The sequence below is a fragment of the Struthio camelus genome, chromosome 14 (assembly GCF_040807025.1).
Source record: "Struthio camelus isolate bStrCam1 chromosome 14, bStrCam1.hap1, whole genome shotgun sequence".
Taxonomy (NCBI): domain Eukaryota; kingdom Metazoa; phylum Chordata; class Aves; order Struthioniformes; family Struthionidae; genus Struthio; species Struthio camelus.
This window is the reverse complement of record NC_090955.1, coordinates 17,670,457-17,684,231: the sequence shown is the minus strand read 5'-3', so window position 1 is coordinate 17,684,231 and position 13,775 is coordinate 17,670,457. Positions and strand designations below refer to the sequence as shown.

At 38.4% G+C, this 13,775-nt stretch overlaps 1 protein-coding gene across 9 annotated transcripts in view; it reads right to left on the bottom strand.

The window, feature by feature from the left end:
• Nucleotides 1-2,816: 2,816 nt before the first annotated feature.
• BICD2 (BICD cargo adaptor 2) overlaps nt 2,817-13,775 on the bottom strand; it is a 101,574-nt gene continuing 90,615 nt past the window's right edge. For 3 of the 9 annotated variants that reach the window (XM_068907529.1, XM_009688189.2, XM_009688190.2), the window contains exon 7: nt 2,817-8,381. In XM_068907529.1, the coding sequence (XP_068763630.1) occupies nt 8,075-8,381 (307 nt within the window). In that variant the 3' untranslated portion in view covers nt 2,817-8,074. The remainder of the gene's footprint in view (nt 8,382-13,775) is intronic. The other 6 variants (XM_068907531.1, XM_068907534.1, XM_068907530.1 and 3 more) reach the window with 6 other exon arrangements.

The following is a 13,775-nucleotide window of genomic DNA, read 5'->3' as shown; positions in this document are numbered from 1 at the left end:
GCATGAGAGACAGATGTAGACTGGAGATAGCGAACAGCTACAAGTTTTGTCTCTGTTACAGAGAAAGACCAAAGGGAACTTGATTTTATAAAAGCTAAGCTTAATTTGAGCACTGTTTTAAGAAAAAAAAAACACACAACAAAACACACAGAACCATACAACTACTAGCTAAAACAGAATTAATTCTTTCCCCATCCAACTAAGGCACACTCTTTGGATCTAGGTAAGACCATGCTTTAAAAACCTCCTCACAAAGCTGTCAACAACATGGGTTCATCAGTCTTCTACCTGATACAGAGATGTCTGCCTCCTAAAATGAAAGGTCTCTACCAGGTCTCTAAGACAGACGTTGATTAGCGGCTTAATAAAGCCTCATTGTTCATTTAGAGATAACGAGAAGCTATATTGTGCTGTTGGATCAAATACTTTATCTGCATTAACTTGAATTCCAAGGTAGAAGCCATATAGCAAAATAAGCTCTATAACATTTAAGATTAGTAGAAAATGCCTGTATGTTCACTCAGTATAATTTGGAAAAATACAAACTGTCTTAGGAAAATTCTCATCACCAACAGTTAAGGGACAAATATTTGCAATTATCTGAGTGGGCATTGTTATAATTCCTTAGGCATACATATATATATATATTTACACACATAGGCTAACTCAAACTTGTTTGCATATTTAGCCTTAATCAGCAAGTAGCACATTCTATATAAACCTAATGTACTGATATATAATTAGGGGGGTAAGTAAACTGTAGACTTTCTCTCAGGTTTTCTCCAGCATAATCCAGAAATCAGCTTCCATGACATTGCTCCATCTCAGTATTATATTTAATTCAGAAATAATCTATTTTACTACCTAGAAACAGTTCCAGCATCCATTATATTTTTATCACAGAAACATCTAGACATTTTACAGCCACTTTACTTGATAATTATCCAATCTGATGACTTAGTTGCAGTATGTCCCAACATCACTGGGTTGGATTAAGGTAGGGTTGGCTCATGCAGATTCAAGTGTGAGATCAGGTGCCAGATTACTTTGGAGATACCATGCTCTGCATCCAGGAGGGAAAAGCTCACTACACAGCTTTGACAGCTCCTTCTTGTGAAAATTTGCTTTTGCACTAAGCAGCAGCAACTACCCATCCTTTACCGGGAAAGGACAGCAATCCTCTCTTGGGAGGAATGAAAGGAGTAAGACAAAGTCATCTCTGAGTAGTCTGTACATGACTTTTTCCCATTAACCCACTAATGAATGTTTGCTTGAAGCTTATGTATGACAAACATGAGCATTTCTTCAAATATACTCAAAAAAATAATTAGCTGTTTTCATGCAGGCGTGCACGCGTGTGTGTTTTTAAAGCTCAGAAAACTGATCCGTTTTCATCATTTTTACTAAGCGCTTGGACTGTCGGACTGGCTGGACTGTTTCAAGTTACCTTTTCCTGGTCCTGTGAGCTGATCTAGCAAGGTGAGACTTCAGCCTTTAACACACACAAGAAATTGAGTATTTTTTTTTTGAAATTGTAGTGTTTGTAAATATTTACATAACTCAATTTTACTGTCTCATCTAGCAGGATCTGCAGAAGCACCTATGTTTGAATTACTGAATCCACAGCAGGTGAGAGCGTTACATTAGGTGGCAGATTCCTTTCCCCAAGACTAAATACGGCAACATCTGCAGTCTGGAATTCAGCTAGTGACCCACCCTCCCAGTACAGCACAGGCAACATCCCCCCCCCCAGGCACTCTGTTTTCTATACAGAAAAGGGCCAGAGAAAATAGCCGTTCACCAGATAAGCTTTCAGGCTACATGTTCTCCTTACCTTGTTTTGCTATTCTCCCACTAAAGTATCTTCTAATAACAGTTTTACTATTTAAACAGGTCTGGTTCTTGTTCTTGTGTCATTGGCGTGCATATATATGTTTACAAAAAATGTCTCCCTTAGAGCGACCCTACAGAGAAAGCTCCCATTATAGCCAATGCAAAACTATACAGTCAGGCCAAGCGTCCTAGCACATACGCTCTGCTGGTTAAGCGCACATCATTCTACAAGCTTTTTCAGTGCTTGTTTAAGTAGGAATTGTATTATCTCTCTCAAGTTATAATTTACATCATGTTGATTAACTGGTTTAATGATACTATCAGGCATACAAACTATAAACAGAATAGTTCTAAAACCCCTACCTGGGGATGTGAGAGTTGTTAAACTATAGTAAAAAACATATATAGTATTTCTACAGGCCAATGCCAATTCACAGATACAGGAATGTTATTCTATTGATACGGCAAACCTTATTCGCACCTTCAGACTGTAAGCATCTTCTTCAGTTTTTGTTAGTGGCTTTTTGGTTCTTTAATTCAACTAGATGAAAATTTTCTCACCATACTTTGTAGAATATATGGGAAATCACAATGTAATGTCAGGAACATTTGTCACCACTGCCACCAAAAGCTTTAGTCCTGCCCTCCCCGCACTGCTGACAAATCATGCGCCACCTCTTCCCTGCACCGGTGCGAGCGTTCGTGTGGCCCCTCAGTGAAACAGGTTGCACTGCTCTGATCTGGGCTGAAACTAATCGAGGAAGGGCTCAAGAAGCAGCACAGAGGATGGGTGCTCTCTAAATATAGCACATGTAATTAATTTTCCAGTTATGCAGTAAAATTAAAACTGTGTTGTTTTCTGTTTCTCTTAGGGAAAAAAATTAGTAAGAACATTTATTTATCCTCACACTGAAAACAACTTAGGAACTCAAACAATTAAAAGGGTGACTTCTCAAAACAAAAATCACAAGCAGAAACCACAATTCCTTTTCTCTTTTATTGATACTGCCAATGTGACTACCTTTACGCAGGCAGATTGCTTTCCTACAAACACACTTTTTGTATTAATTTGGAAGTAACATTTTGCCCTCTATGCCTCCTAAGGTTATCCAATTAACACACAGTTATACTTTTAAGAATCAGTTTCCACATTTTTCTCTTTAGCAATAACATTCACTTTTTTCAGATCTGTGTAAAGGTTACTTGGCAAGAATACATGCATATGACATTAAATGGAGACCAATCCACCACTAAAAGGTAATGCACATAAAACATAATACAGTACTTCGACATCATCTCAAATAAATACCCACATACAAATGTAGTAATTTTAAATGCAACAATAGTTCTTATGAATCAATACTGTAACAGAAGATGGAAATATAAGTCCCCACATCTAGGAATAATAATGTTTTCTCCAGCAAACAGAAATCTTTTCCCCACTGACAATATTATTTCAATTTGTACTTTTTTTGAGGAGTGGGAAGGCTTCCCCTCAACAAGTACCAATTTAATCATTCACGTGAGCCTCAACAAACAGTACCAAGAGAGGTAGATACAGCTTGTTGATGCACTTTTCTGTTTCTGTTTCCTGAAATTGCAATGATTAGATACAACATGCAAGAGAAGATATTAACGTTCCGTCTTTCACATTTGCAAACAATACTATGGTTAACTGCATCCACCACCATACAAAGCTAACATAACATCAGTATTCCCAATACGTTCTCTGTACTGTAACCACAAATGTGTTAATACATCTTGCTCATTTGTTCGGTATGAGTCCATTTGGTTCCCAAAGTGTATTCGGGTTGGTTTAGGCTTTTTTTTTCCCCCCCCTCTATGCCCCTGAATTTGCAAGGATTTGCATGATGAAATATCATTGACTAACAGAATTTTTTACAATTTCTTGTATATATAATCTCTATAGTAAGACTACCCATTAAAAATGTGCGAAAGGGGAGTTCACTTTGCACTTATTGCTCCATGTCTTTACTAAATTCCAAAACAGCCATTCCTTTCCTTCTTGTATAGATTAAACTATTCTAACAGTCTCCCTTAAAATTATTAAAGGCACTACTGGCAATAATTAATGACAAAAAGGCGCTGATATGTAACACCCTATCATTGACAACTTTAGAATTTTTCTTTCTAAATGTACCATAATTTGGCACAATAAAATGAAAAAGTAACAAAACAATTCCAATTTGGAATTTAACTGGTATAGTTGTATAAAATTCTGTTAATCAATAATATTTCAACTTCCTAAAACCCAGGAATTCTGGAATTTATAGGTAATACTACTTATTTAATATTTTTCAAGTGCCTATTACTGTTTTAACCAGAGCAAAGTCAAGTTTTCTTCTTGTTACATTGAACTATTCCTAAGAATAATAATACAATATGAAAAAAACCCCAGAATTTGAATACCCTGGATTTCTTAATGAACATGGCAGTTAAAAAAAAAAAATCAGTAATTTAAACATATAAAGCTTAACATTTCATAATAATAAAAAAAGCTGCTGAAGCACAGCACACGTATAGTTTAGCAGAGCTCCTGGTTTTTGTTGAAACTCTTTCTAAACACAGTCTAGAGCCAAACAAAAAAAGTCTCTGCCACATGCTGATGTAGAAATCAACAATCACAAGCCCAAATTGGAAAGAAACTATAAGCACAAACCACTGCATTTATATAAACTCTTCTACATAAGGAATTAAAGAAGCTAAAGTAAAATATCAAAATATCAAAAGTGCACAGGTTTAACAATCAGAGAAAAAATGAGCATCTGCAATGACCTGCAAAGAAATTCCCCCATCTGAACATTTCTAGTAGATCAGAAACTAATGTGGTGATCATTACATTTGAAGTAGGTTTCTTCAGCACTTGTAAGTTTTCTTACTGCAGCAGCACTTATAGGTAAAGCTCGTTTGTTTTACAGCTTGAGACATAAAAGGTAAGTTACAGGTAGTATATATAGGAAAAGATGTTTTAAAAAGTTAAGGTCAGGTCAGAGGTTTCCATTCTTTGTGCAACGGGCTACCACTCTTAACCATAATGAAAGAGGCTAAGAAATGCTGTTGCACTGTTGGAAAGGCCTTCTCCGGGGACTACTCTACAGCTGAAAATGGAAAAATAAAATAACATTAGAAAAAAGATTAGTGTTTATTTCTCAATTAAAGAACTGACAATTTTATACAATGTGCTGCCAAAGCTCCATAGCAGGTTAGTTGGTTGAGGGGATCTGTTAGCTTACGAGGGTAGAAGCAGCCGTTTTAGCTTGTAGATGCTTTCCAAGCTGATGAAACGGTGCTTTATGGTTTTAGCCTGGAAGCAATAGCTTTGCAGAAAGAAGGTTTCTTACAAGTACTGAATAAAGCTATGCCGTTCAAGCACAAGTTAACAGCAACGAATGTGCAAAAGGTATTTTCAGTGAAGCTTTAGATTCTCCAGAAACATGCAGGGTCAGTATATCATGCAGGCCAATGCAGAGAACAGTAATCATTCAGAGGAGCCTGCTTGCAGAGGTAGGTGATGGCTTAAGAAGTTTTCCATGCGATATCCCAACCCATTGAAAGTGAAATGAAAGACTTGCACCAAATGAACGCTCCAAGAAATTGTTAATCAAGAGTTACAAGCCTCAATCTTACATATAATCATTACCTAAGCATACAAACAACAGGGTCAAATCACCTTATGCACCATCGCTCATTTCTTTTTTTAACATGTACTAAAAGTCGTCAAACTGTAACCTTGACAAGCTCAAATAGTCGGGTTTCTTGGCTTTTTTTTTTTTTTTTTTTAAGATCCGCAGAAATGAATGAAGATGAAATGATTACTAAGCCTATTGTGCTAATAGCAAAATTGTTCGTATTTGGAACGAAAAAGGCAAGCCAAGACTGATAGTAATAGTCACTGTCCAATAACACTGAAGTCTTTACAGAAAGTTCCAGTTAACGTGGAAAAAAACCCTAATAATGAACTCAATTAGTTTCTTGAATTTACCTTTTTGCCATTAGTATTTTGTGACAATACTGCCAGAGACACGGAAGCAGTGAAAACCGTATTAAAGCTCCCTACCATAGCGGAAGCAAAATAACTGCTTCTATCGGAGCAAAGAAAGTTAGCAAATGCCTGCTTTTACATGGTATTTTTAAATCACACATGATGCAGGAATGAGAAGAATAAAGGCCTTTCGGAAGATTGTGCAGCAAAGAAGAGAAAAGCAGGATTGAAAACTGTTAAAAGATGTCTTGCTTCTAAAATATCAAACCTGCTACTTAGCAATATTAAAGCTCAAATTCAGGAGAATTCAGTGTTTTCTAAAAAAGTAACAACAGATGCACAGAACCTAGTTTCTAAGGCCAGAATTGCTATTTGTTTAAACATCTCATGGAGTGACAACTGGGCAACGTACTAAACTTAAATCATTTGGGTTTTTTTCCCCCCTCAGTATGGGCAAAGGCAATTCCGGCGTCTGAACGTAACATTATAATGTTTCCCAGCCCTGTAGCAAGGTTTTCACAAATCTATTAGGTTTCTTGAAAGTCTCACTGTGTGGATTTCCGAACTCTTTCCCCTCCTCCCCGCCAACATCGGGGTAGCCAAAGCCCCAAGCAGTTTCCCTTCACTGGGGAAACAGGCTGTGCTCCTTATTACCTTATATTAGCATTGTGATAGCTCCTGACTACTTATAGGCAGAGCGGCAATGCACAGGAAGCAAGCTGCTGACCATCTATAAGAAATGGCAGTGAGATGAGGCAGTACTACACCAGCAGTATTAGAATGGCTTCGGAAAACATCACTAGCAAGCAGACAACTGTGCAGTCTCGCGTTGCTTTTAGTAATACTATAGGCATACAAAATTATTTGAAAGAGTACAAAATGAACAGGGCTTTACATTAAAATAAAGTTTGAGGCTAGGCACTTTGAAACTCTGGTTAAAAAAAAAGTGTGCCTTATTGTGCTCCACAAATTTTCCACAATTTTAGAAGCAACGTTTTTCAATCTCGTATCTTTATCACTTATATAGGCACCAATTATGAAGTACACTTTTACATCATCAAACATATTGAAATTAAGTGGCTAAAAAGGCCCCTTACAAGTTCAATAGCAGACAAAGGTTTGTTTTCCAAGATTAATATGTATACTAAGCTACTTCATAAATATTTATTATTAGCAGGACGATCTGGTTAAATTTCCTGTGCCTATAATGTAGAGCCCTGTAAAACATGTGCTTGCATAAGGAATGCAATATCTTCTGTATATTTTAAAAAAATTATCAGAGCTCTGAAATACTATCCTATAAAGATTAATACTGAAAGCTGAGAAAAATTGTTTTGTAATTGACAATACTAGACCATAGTCACATTAATTCTACACAGATATGTTGTGTGGCTACAGTAATATATAAAAGAGATTCTTTTTGAAGCGTTATGCTGCAAGGAGCAACCGGAGACCACAAAGATCCTTTCAGGACGTGATACTTTTCCACAGCATAACTTCTTAAAGCGGAACTGTCTACCAGGTAGGATCCCAATTCTCAAAATTTTAAGTTTTATATCAGATGGGGTAAATATTGCATATTTTTAATATAAATGTGCAAGTTTCTTCAGGCAAACCCTCCAAAGAGGGAAAAGCAAAGTGTAAATAACGTATCCTACCATGTTTTTCCAGCTTTTATAGCTTATAAAAGCTTTCAGACTTTGGTCAGTGGTGGTATGACAGCAAGTTTTTAATATCTGCCACAACAGGCAAATTAATTTTGGTTCCAGTTTTGAAATGCTCTGCATTTCCAAGACATACCTCTAATCTTAACATTTGCTTTTCACCACTTCTTAAGCCACACTAACGAGGGAGGTTTTCTGTTTGTTTCTGCCTGTGAAAGCATTTATCGAAGTATGCTGCAACCCTGGAGAAAGGATCACATTTGTGCTATACAAACTACAGTTAGTAACACCAGATAAAGTATATCAGGTATACACTTTTAACACTTACCATAAACAGCAAAACCCATACATGTTAATTGTGGAAAAAACTAATTACTTTCCACTATTAACTTGTTAATAGCATCCCCATACTTATGAATTAGTTACAGTTAAGACCACCATAATACAATCGTATTACCTGGTTTAACAACATACTAATACAAGTCAACTCACTGCGACGTTAGATAGTGGGGATTTACGCTGATAGTTACAGCATAAAATAAGATGCATAATATGATTTTTCTACACACCTCTCCTAGTCACAATAGATTTTATATTTCTCACTACAAAACACTTGGTTGTTAAGGACAGATCCTTCAGACCTGTCTCCGCAGGACCGAACATGACTTACACTAGGGTTACTGCTCTTGGCTTTGGAAGCAGATTTTGTGCGCACCCTTTTGGACTGCTCATGGTCTAGCTCCAAATGCTCCAAGCGTTGGGTAAGGGCCAGTTTCTGCTGGATAGCCATCCGAAGCAGCGAGTTCAGAGTCTTCTTCTCATCTTCAGCTGCTGCAAGCTGCCGCTGCATTTCATCCAGCTGTGTGACATATTCGTCACATCTGCAATGAAATATATCAACTTTTAGCAATCCTGTTTCCATCTATAATCCATGAACCCCTTGTGTCCAGCAGATATGAGTACAGTTTGATAGGTTTGCAGTTGCTTGCATACACACCATTTTAAGAAAGAACTTCAGCCAAACCTGGAGAAAAATATAGTTATTTTCCACTGGGGTTCTTACAACCCCACATTTGGCACTTAGGTTCGTGCCTTTCACATGTAGTATAATTAACAGCATCTCTGGAAAATGAAAGTATGGAGTCTGGTGTAAAAGTACTCATGCCTAAAAATTAACAGTATGTACTAAAGCTAGTCTTCTAGATGTAGTGAGCAGGCAAAATGCAGCCAATTTACTCTCCTGACTTCCCAGAGAGAGCATCAGTTCTAAGCTTTAGGCTGGAAATAGAGTCAGAGGAACAGCAGGAGGAGCTATAAAATGACCATTACTAAAATGACAATTAATACCATCTGATTATCCTCTAAAGCTCCTACGTCGTTACTTCAGATAGAGTCCAATAAGAGATTTCCAGTGGTGACTGAGCAGCATTTTTAAGAAGCAACTTTCACAATTTCACCTCAGCCTACTCTGATTCCTTATATAAAAGGCTATTTATAACATTTTATTACTGTTTTGTCTACAGTAAGCGGCCATTAAGTAATTGTTTTCACCATAAAAATTAATTTTGAAACAATTAACAAAGGAATGGAGTGTTACTGGGAACCCTACAAGGGAAGCTGTATGAATGCCCACAAGCTGTTTTATTTGCGGTCCTTTTCACAGATTTTGGAAGCTATTTAACTTGCACAGTGCATCATATGTGTAGATGCATGTTTACTGCACATCAACTGATAATGTTTATGGATAGAGAAATAAATATCCATAGGTACCAGCCAGAATTTACAATGGCTGCATCCGTAAAATACAACTTCTTCCTAAAAGCAAGAACATCTGCAGAGAAGATCCTTTTAATGTGAAGCTGGAAAAGGCCCTCCCTGACTTTCAGGTAGGTTTATCATCACTGAGTAATATAAAACAGACTGTGGGGGAAGGGGGGGGGGGAAGTGACACATAGAACAAAACTGCATTCACATGCAGATTTGTCAGCTGTGCTTATAACACCAGGTATCAAAATTTGCTCCTCCTGATTTAAATTTAACAGAATTAGGTCTTCATCCTAATTACATTTACTTGGGAAGGGAACAGAGGAAAGGAGAAAAAAATCCAACTTTCTTTTGGAATACGGTGGAGATTATACAATAACCCAGAAATATTCATATATAACCTGCATGGACTATAACTGCAGTGTAGCTTAGCTTACCAGAAGGCTCTGATTTTAGGGCCACTATGTGAACAGCAATCTATCCACTCAAATCTGTATATCCTGCTGAATTCATCACCTCCATAGCACGGAGCACAGTGGAACCCAGAGAGCGAGGGGCTTGGGGTTTTAGTCTTTAAAAAAATATAAAACTAAGCTTGCTTGAATCTCAGCACTTCCCCTTTTCTCTTCATAGCAAGATGAGCTTTACAGGGCAAAACCAATACATGCTCCTCAGCGAGTGGAAGCAGACTTAAGGGCCAGATCTTTCCACTTTACCATTAGCACTAGAGAGGAAGTTGAGGAATACTTGATTGAAATGGCCACAGGAGGTCTGAAAAGAGGAAAATAAGTCTTGGAGGCATAGCACTCCTTCCCTCCAGCCTCTCTTACGGGAGGTAGCCTGCGTCACCAACACCAAAGGAGGAAACTGCAACCAGAACGAAGAGTTCAGGGCATCATGGCTAACCCTGTGCCCCGTTCTTCTGGATTGTCAGAGAGGCATTTTCTTCACTTGAGGGTAAAAAACAAAGCACAGACCAAAGATTACTGAGTAGGCTGGGGGACTATGGGGTTTCCCTCCAGTTTTTAAACACTCTTGTCACATTTGAGGGAAAAAGCACCTGATCACATCACAAGTTACTTTCCCCCCTGCCCCTTCTTCCTGCCCGTTCCTCAAACCTGATTCCTTGAAAACTCCACTACTACAAAGCAGGGTAACATCCAGAAAACGTTACCAATTCCTTGAGGAAGGAAATGCAATAGCTTCAGCAAAGCACAATCTATATCCAAAGGGGTATGTCCTCTTTACCCGCGTTTCATTCCCAGGCTGTGTGCAAAGAGGTCTGAGCAAGGTGAACTTAGAGGGGAGTTTTTCCCCCCCTTTCCCAGCTTCTTTCCTGCAAAATAATTTTTTTTTTTTTTTTTGTACAGAACAGAAAACTAATTTAGCCCCCAGATTTCAGCTCAGTGAGGCTGCGTCATGCTCGCTGCAGTCTGTCGGACTTCCACTAGACAAGCGTTAATCAAAACCAGCACAGGCAAGAACGGTGGATTTCTTGTCTTCCCCCTTCAGAGAACAAAATGGAAGGAAAACAAAGCCACTGCAGGAAAGGAGAGCAAGGGCTTCCCGCAGTCTTGCTAATGTCCCTTAATTCTCATCTCTAAACATTCCTGGTATTACTCAAATGTCTCTTGATCAAAGACAGCCAGCTGCACCAAACGTGAGAGCTGACTGGTAACATGGACAAATGCTTGTCAGCGTCTAGAAGGCAGTAAAGTAGTTTGCAAGTGAGCTAAAGCTATAATTAAAGCCATGATTTTCACTCCAAAAGGGTTATTGTATAAGTCATTACCTCATCAAGCTTTCTGCCAGCACAGAGGTTTAAAACATCATATGACTCCCCTTAAAAACGACAAGGTATTCACTATTTTAAATGTCTAAATTAGCTTTTCCCATTTATGCTTCTTCCATTACAACTCCACACAGGGAGTTTTTCCTTCCTGTTCAACAAAACATTGTTATCAGCAGCATAACGCAGCTGCCTTTTTTACTGTACCTGAATAACTGTTCTCACACACGTATGAGGAGACTGGGGAGAAGCAGGAGTGTTGGCTAGTATGAACGCACATGCTGCATCCTGAACCCGCTTTTCTGATCTTTAAGCCAAGGGAAATGATATAGCCAAAAAACCCACAAAAAACAAACCCCAAGCCCTTACCCTGATGCAAGCACGGCTGGCCAGGGTCAGAAAGGCTTCATTATGCAAAACAGAGCAGCAGCTCACTTGAACACGAGCACTGAAAAATTCCAGGGTTTTTACTAGAAGTGGACACACATTACCTGCCCAGGTAGGCTGGGCTTTGCCCTACTTTCCTTCCTGCTGTTCTCTGACTCCTAATTTAATTTTCTCAAATAAAAAGGTTAGTCTCCCCAAGCCCTACAAGAAAACACAGCCTCTAGCACTAGTTTAGCTTAATGCATTATCACAATTAGCTCTAGCAGCACACTTGTGTGGTATGTGTGCATATATTTTGCTGCTTTGCAGATACAACAGAACATCCTTCCTTCATATAATTCCATTTGTAGAGACACTTCCCAGCTGTATAACATATGCAAAAACATTAGAAGGACAGAACACAAAACATCTTCATTTTTAAAACACCTTTGAAACAAAAATAATTAAGCTTTCATGCTTTAAAGAATATTAAATTAGCATAAGCCCGTTGTGCATTTACACATTCATATTTTTAAGTGGATATTGAACAGAAAGCTTTGATGCTGTTTATTTTCTTATCACTGGTAATTAACAACAGCAAAACTAGGAGCTTAAGGAACATCAACCAGATTAAAAGAACCAAAAACTCCCACCACCAACTAAACCAAACACCTATCTACACAGAGAAGAAAATATCCTGAACATTGAATATAACGATGAGAAATTAAAACATTATCTGGAGGCAAGTTATCCTTTAAAAACACAACAACGGGGCTGTCTCATTTTCAAGAGCTGCCTACCACTACTTCCTATGTAGGCCTGTCGTATCTTATTTCTGCATTCTTTTTTTAAGCTTTATGTGCAATATATTTAACAACAGTTTTAGCTAAATTCACTATTGAACCAAGATTTGTACTAGAAATGAAAACAATGTGACCAGTTGCACCTGGATATAATACCACCTTTCCCTCCCTCCTTCTGCAATCAGTATGAGAACTATAAGACAGTTCTCCAAGAAAGGAATACTGCAAGACAGAGACGTGACTGCAGGAGGCTCCTTGAGAGAAACATCAACTACTTTAACTTCTACCTCAAGAGATTAAACTGTCAACCTACATTAGAAATCAGAATATGGAGGATTAAACTCTCAAGTTTTCTTCTTTATTAAAAACTGGGAAGCATATTAGCAGAACGGCAGTTAAAAAATGACACGGAACTGAAGGCTGCCCGACCCGAGCGTGGCTGCAGGGGAGATCCGCCACCTGCTAACCTCGGTACTGTAAGAGTTCTGCACTCCCCCCACGGCGAAAGCCACCTCGTCTGCTGAGAGCAGCACTTCTCTGCTCCTGAAGAGGAAACACAGGGAAGAAGATTAGGATGGCAATTTGGCTATCGAATCTCCTTTTAGGAGGTGGCCTTCCACTGCAGGTTAAGCGTGACACACGCAGATGAGCCCCACCAATACTGTGCAGACCAGGAGGTACCACAGAGCTGTGCTGCTTAGCACTGAAGATAAGATTTAGTGCCAGGCTCTATACTATTTCGAACTTTAAGTGGAGGACCAAGGTTTAAGTAAAGACTTGTCATAAGCTCACCATGCAAGAAATACACAAAATAGAGACTTCTTATTAGGCATTGACAGCAGAAGACAGGCATGCCTTAGAAGAGTCACATGCTAATCACAACTATTATCTGCCCCATCTGGCTAAGCCTCACACTGGATGGGTTTTACATATCCACAAAAATAAGCAAGCACACTTTTAAGTTGTTGAAACAAAAGTATTAAAAAACCTAGTCCAACCCAGACATGCTCAGTAGTCCAAATGAAGCTGAATTCACACAGACCCAGCTGTGGGACCAAGCCCCTCTCTTGCCTTGGGTCACACAGCTGTACACTGCACGGAAACTCCCAGTAGTAATGTGTTCAACGATCTCTGAAGAACAAAACAAAGCATGAAACCCGAAGAAGGCAGAAGAAAGAACAACCAGCATTTTTAATTAGTCAATTACTAATTTGCAGTTAGTTCCTCAGTATCTTGCATTGAAAACTCACCTGAACTGGACATTTAAAAAGAGTGTGTGTTATGGCCATTATTTATATAAGTCATTGACATTTTCACTAAGAACAGACTAGAGCTTATAAGCAGCCTATAGCTTTCTAGATAGTTTATAAGCAGCCATATGCAATCAATAGCCATTAGTATGTATTAGCTATTAAAGTATGTATTAGCATTAGCCATTATAAAGTAACTAAATCATAAATCTCTTTTGCAGTTCAAAACATCTGGGAAGAATTATCTCCTGTTGCCTCAAAGGCAACAACCAGCTCCACATAGCTGGATACTACAGATCTTCT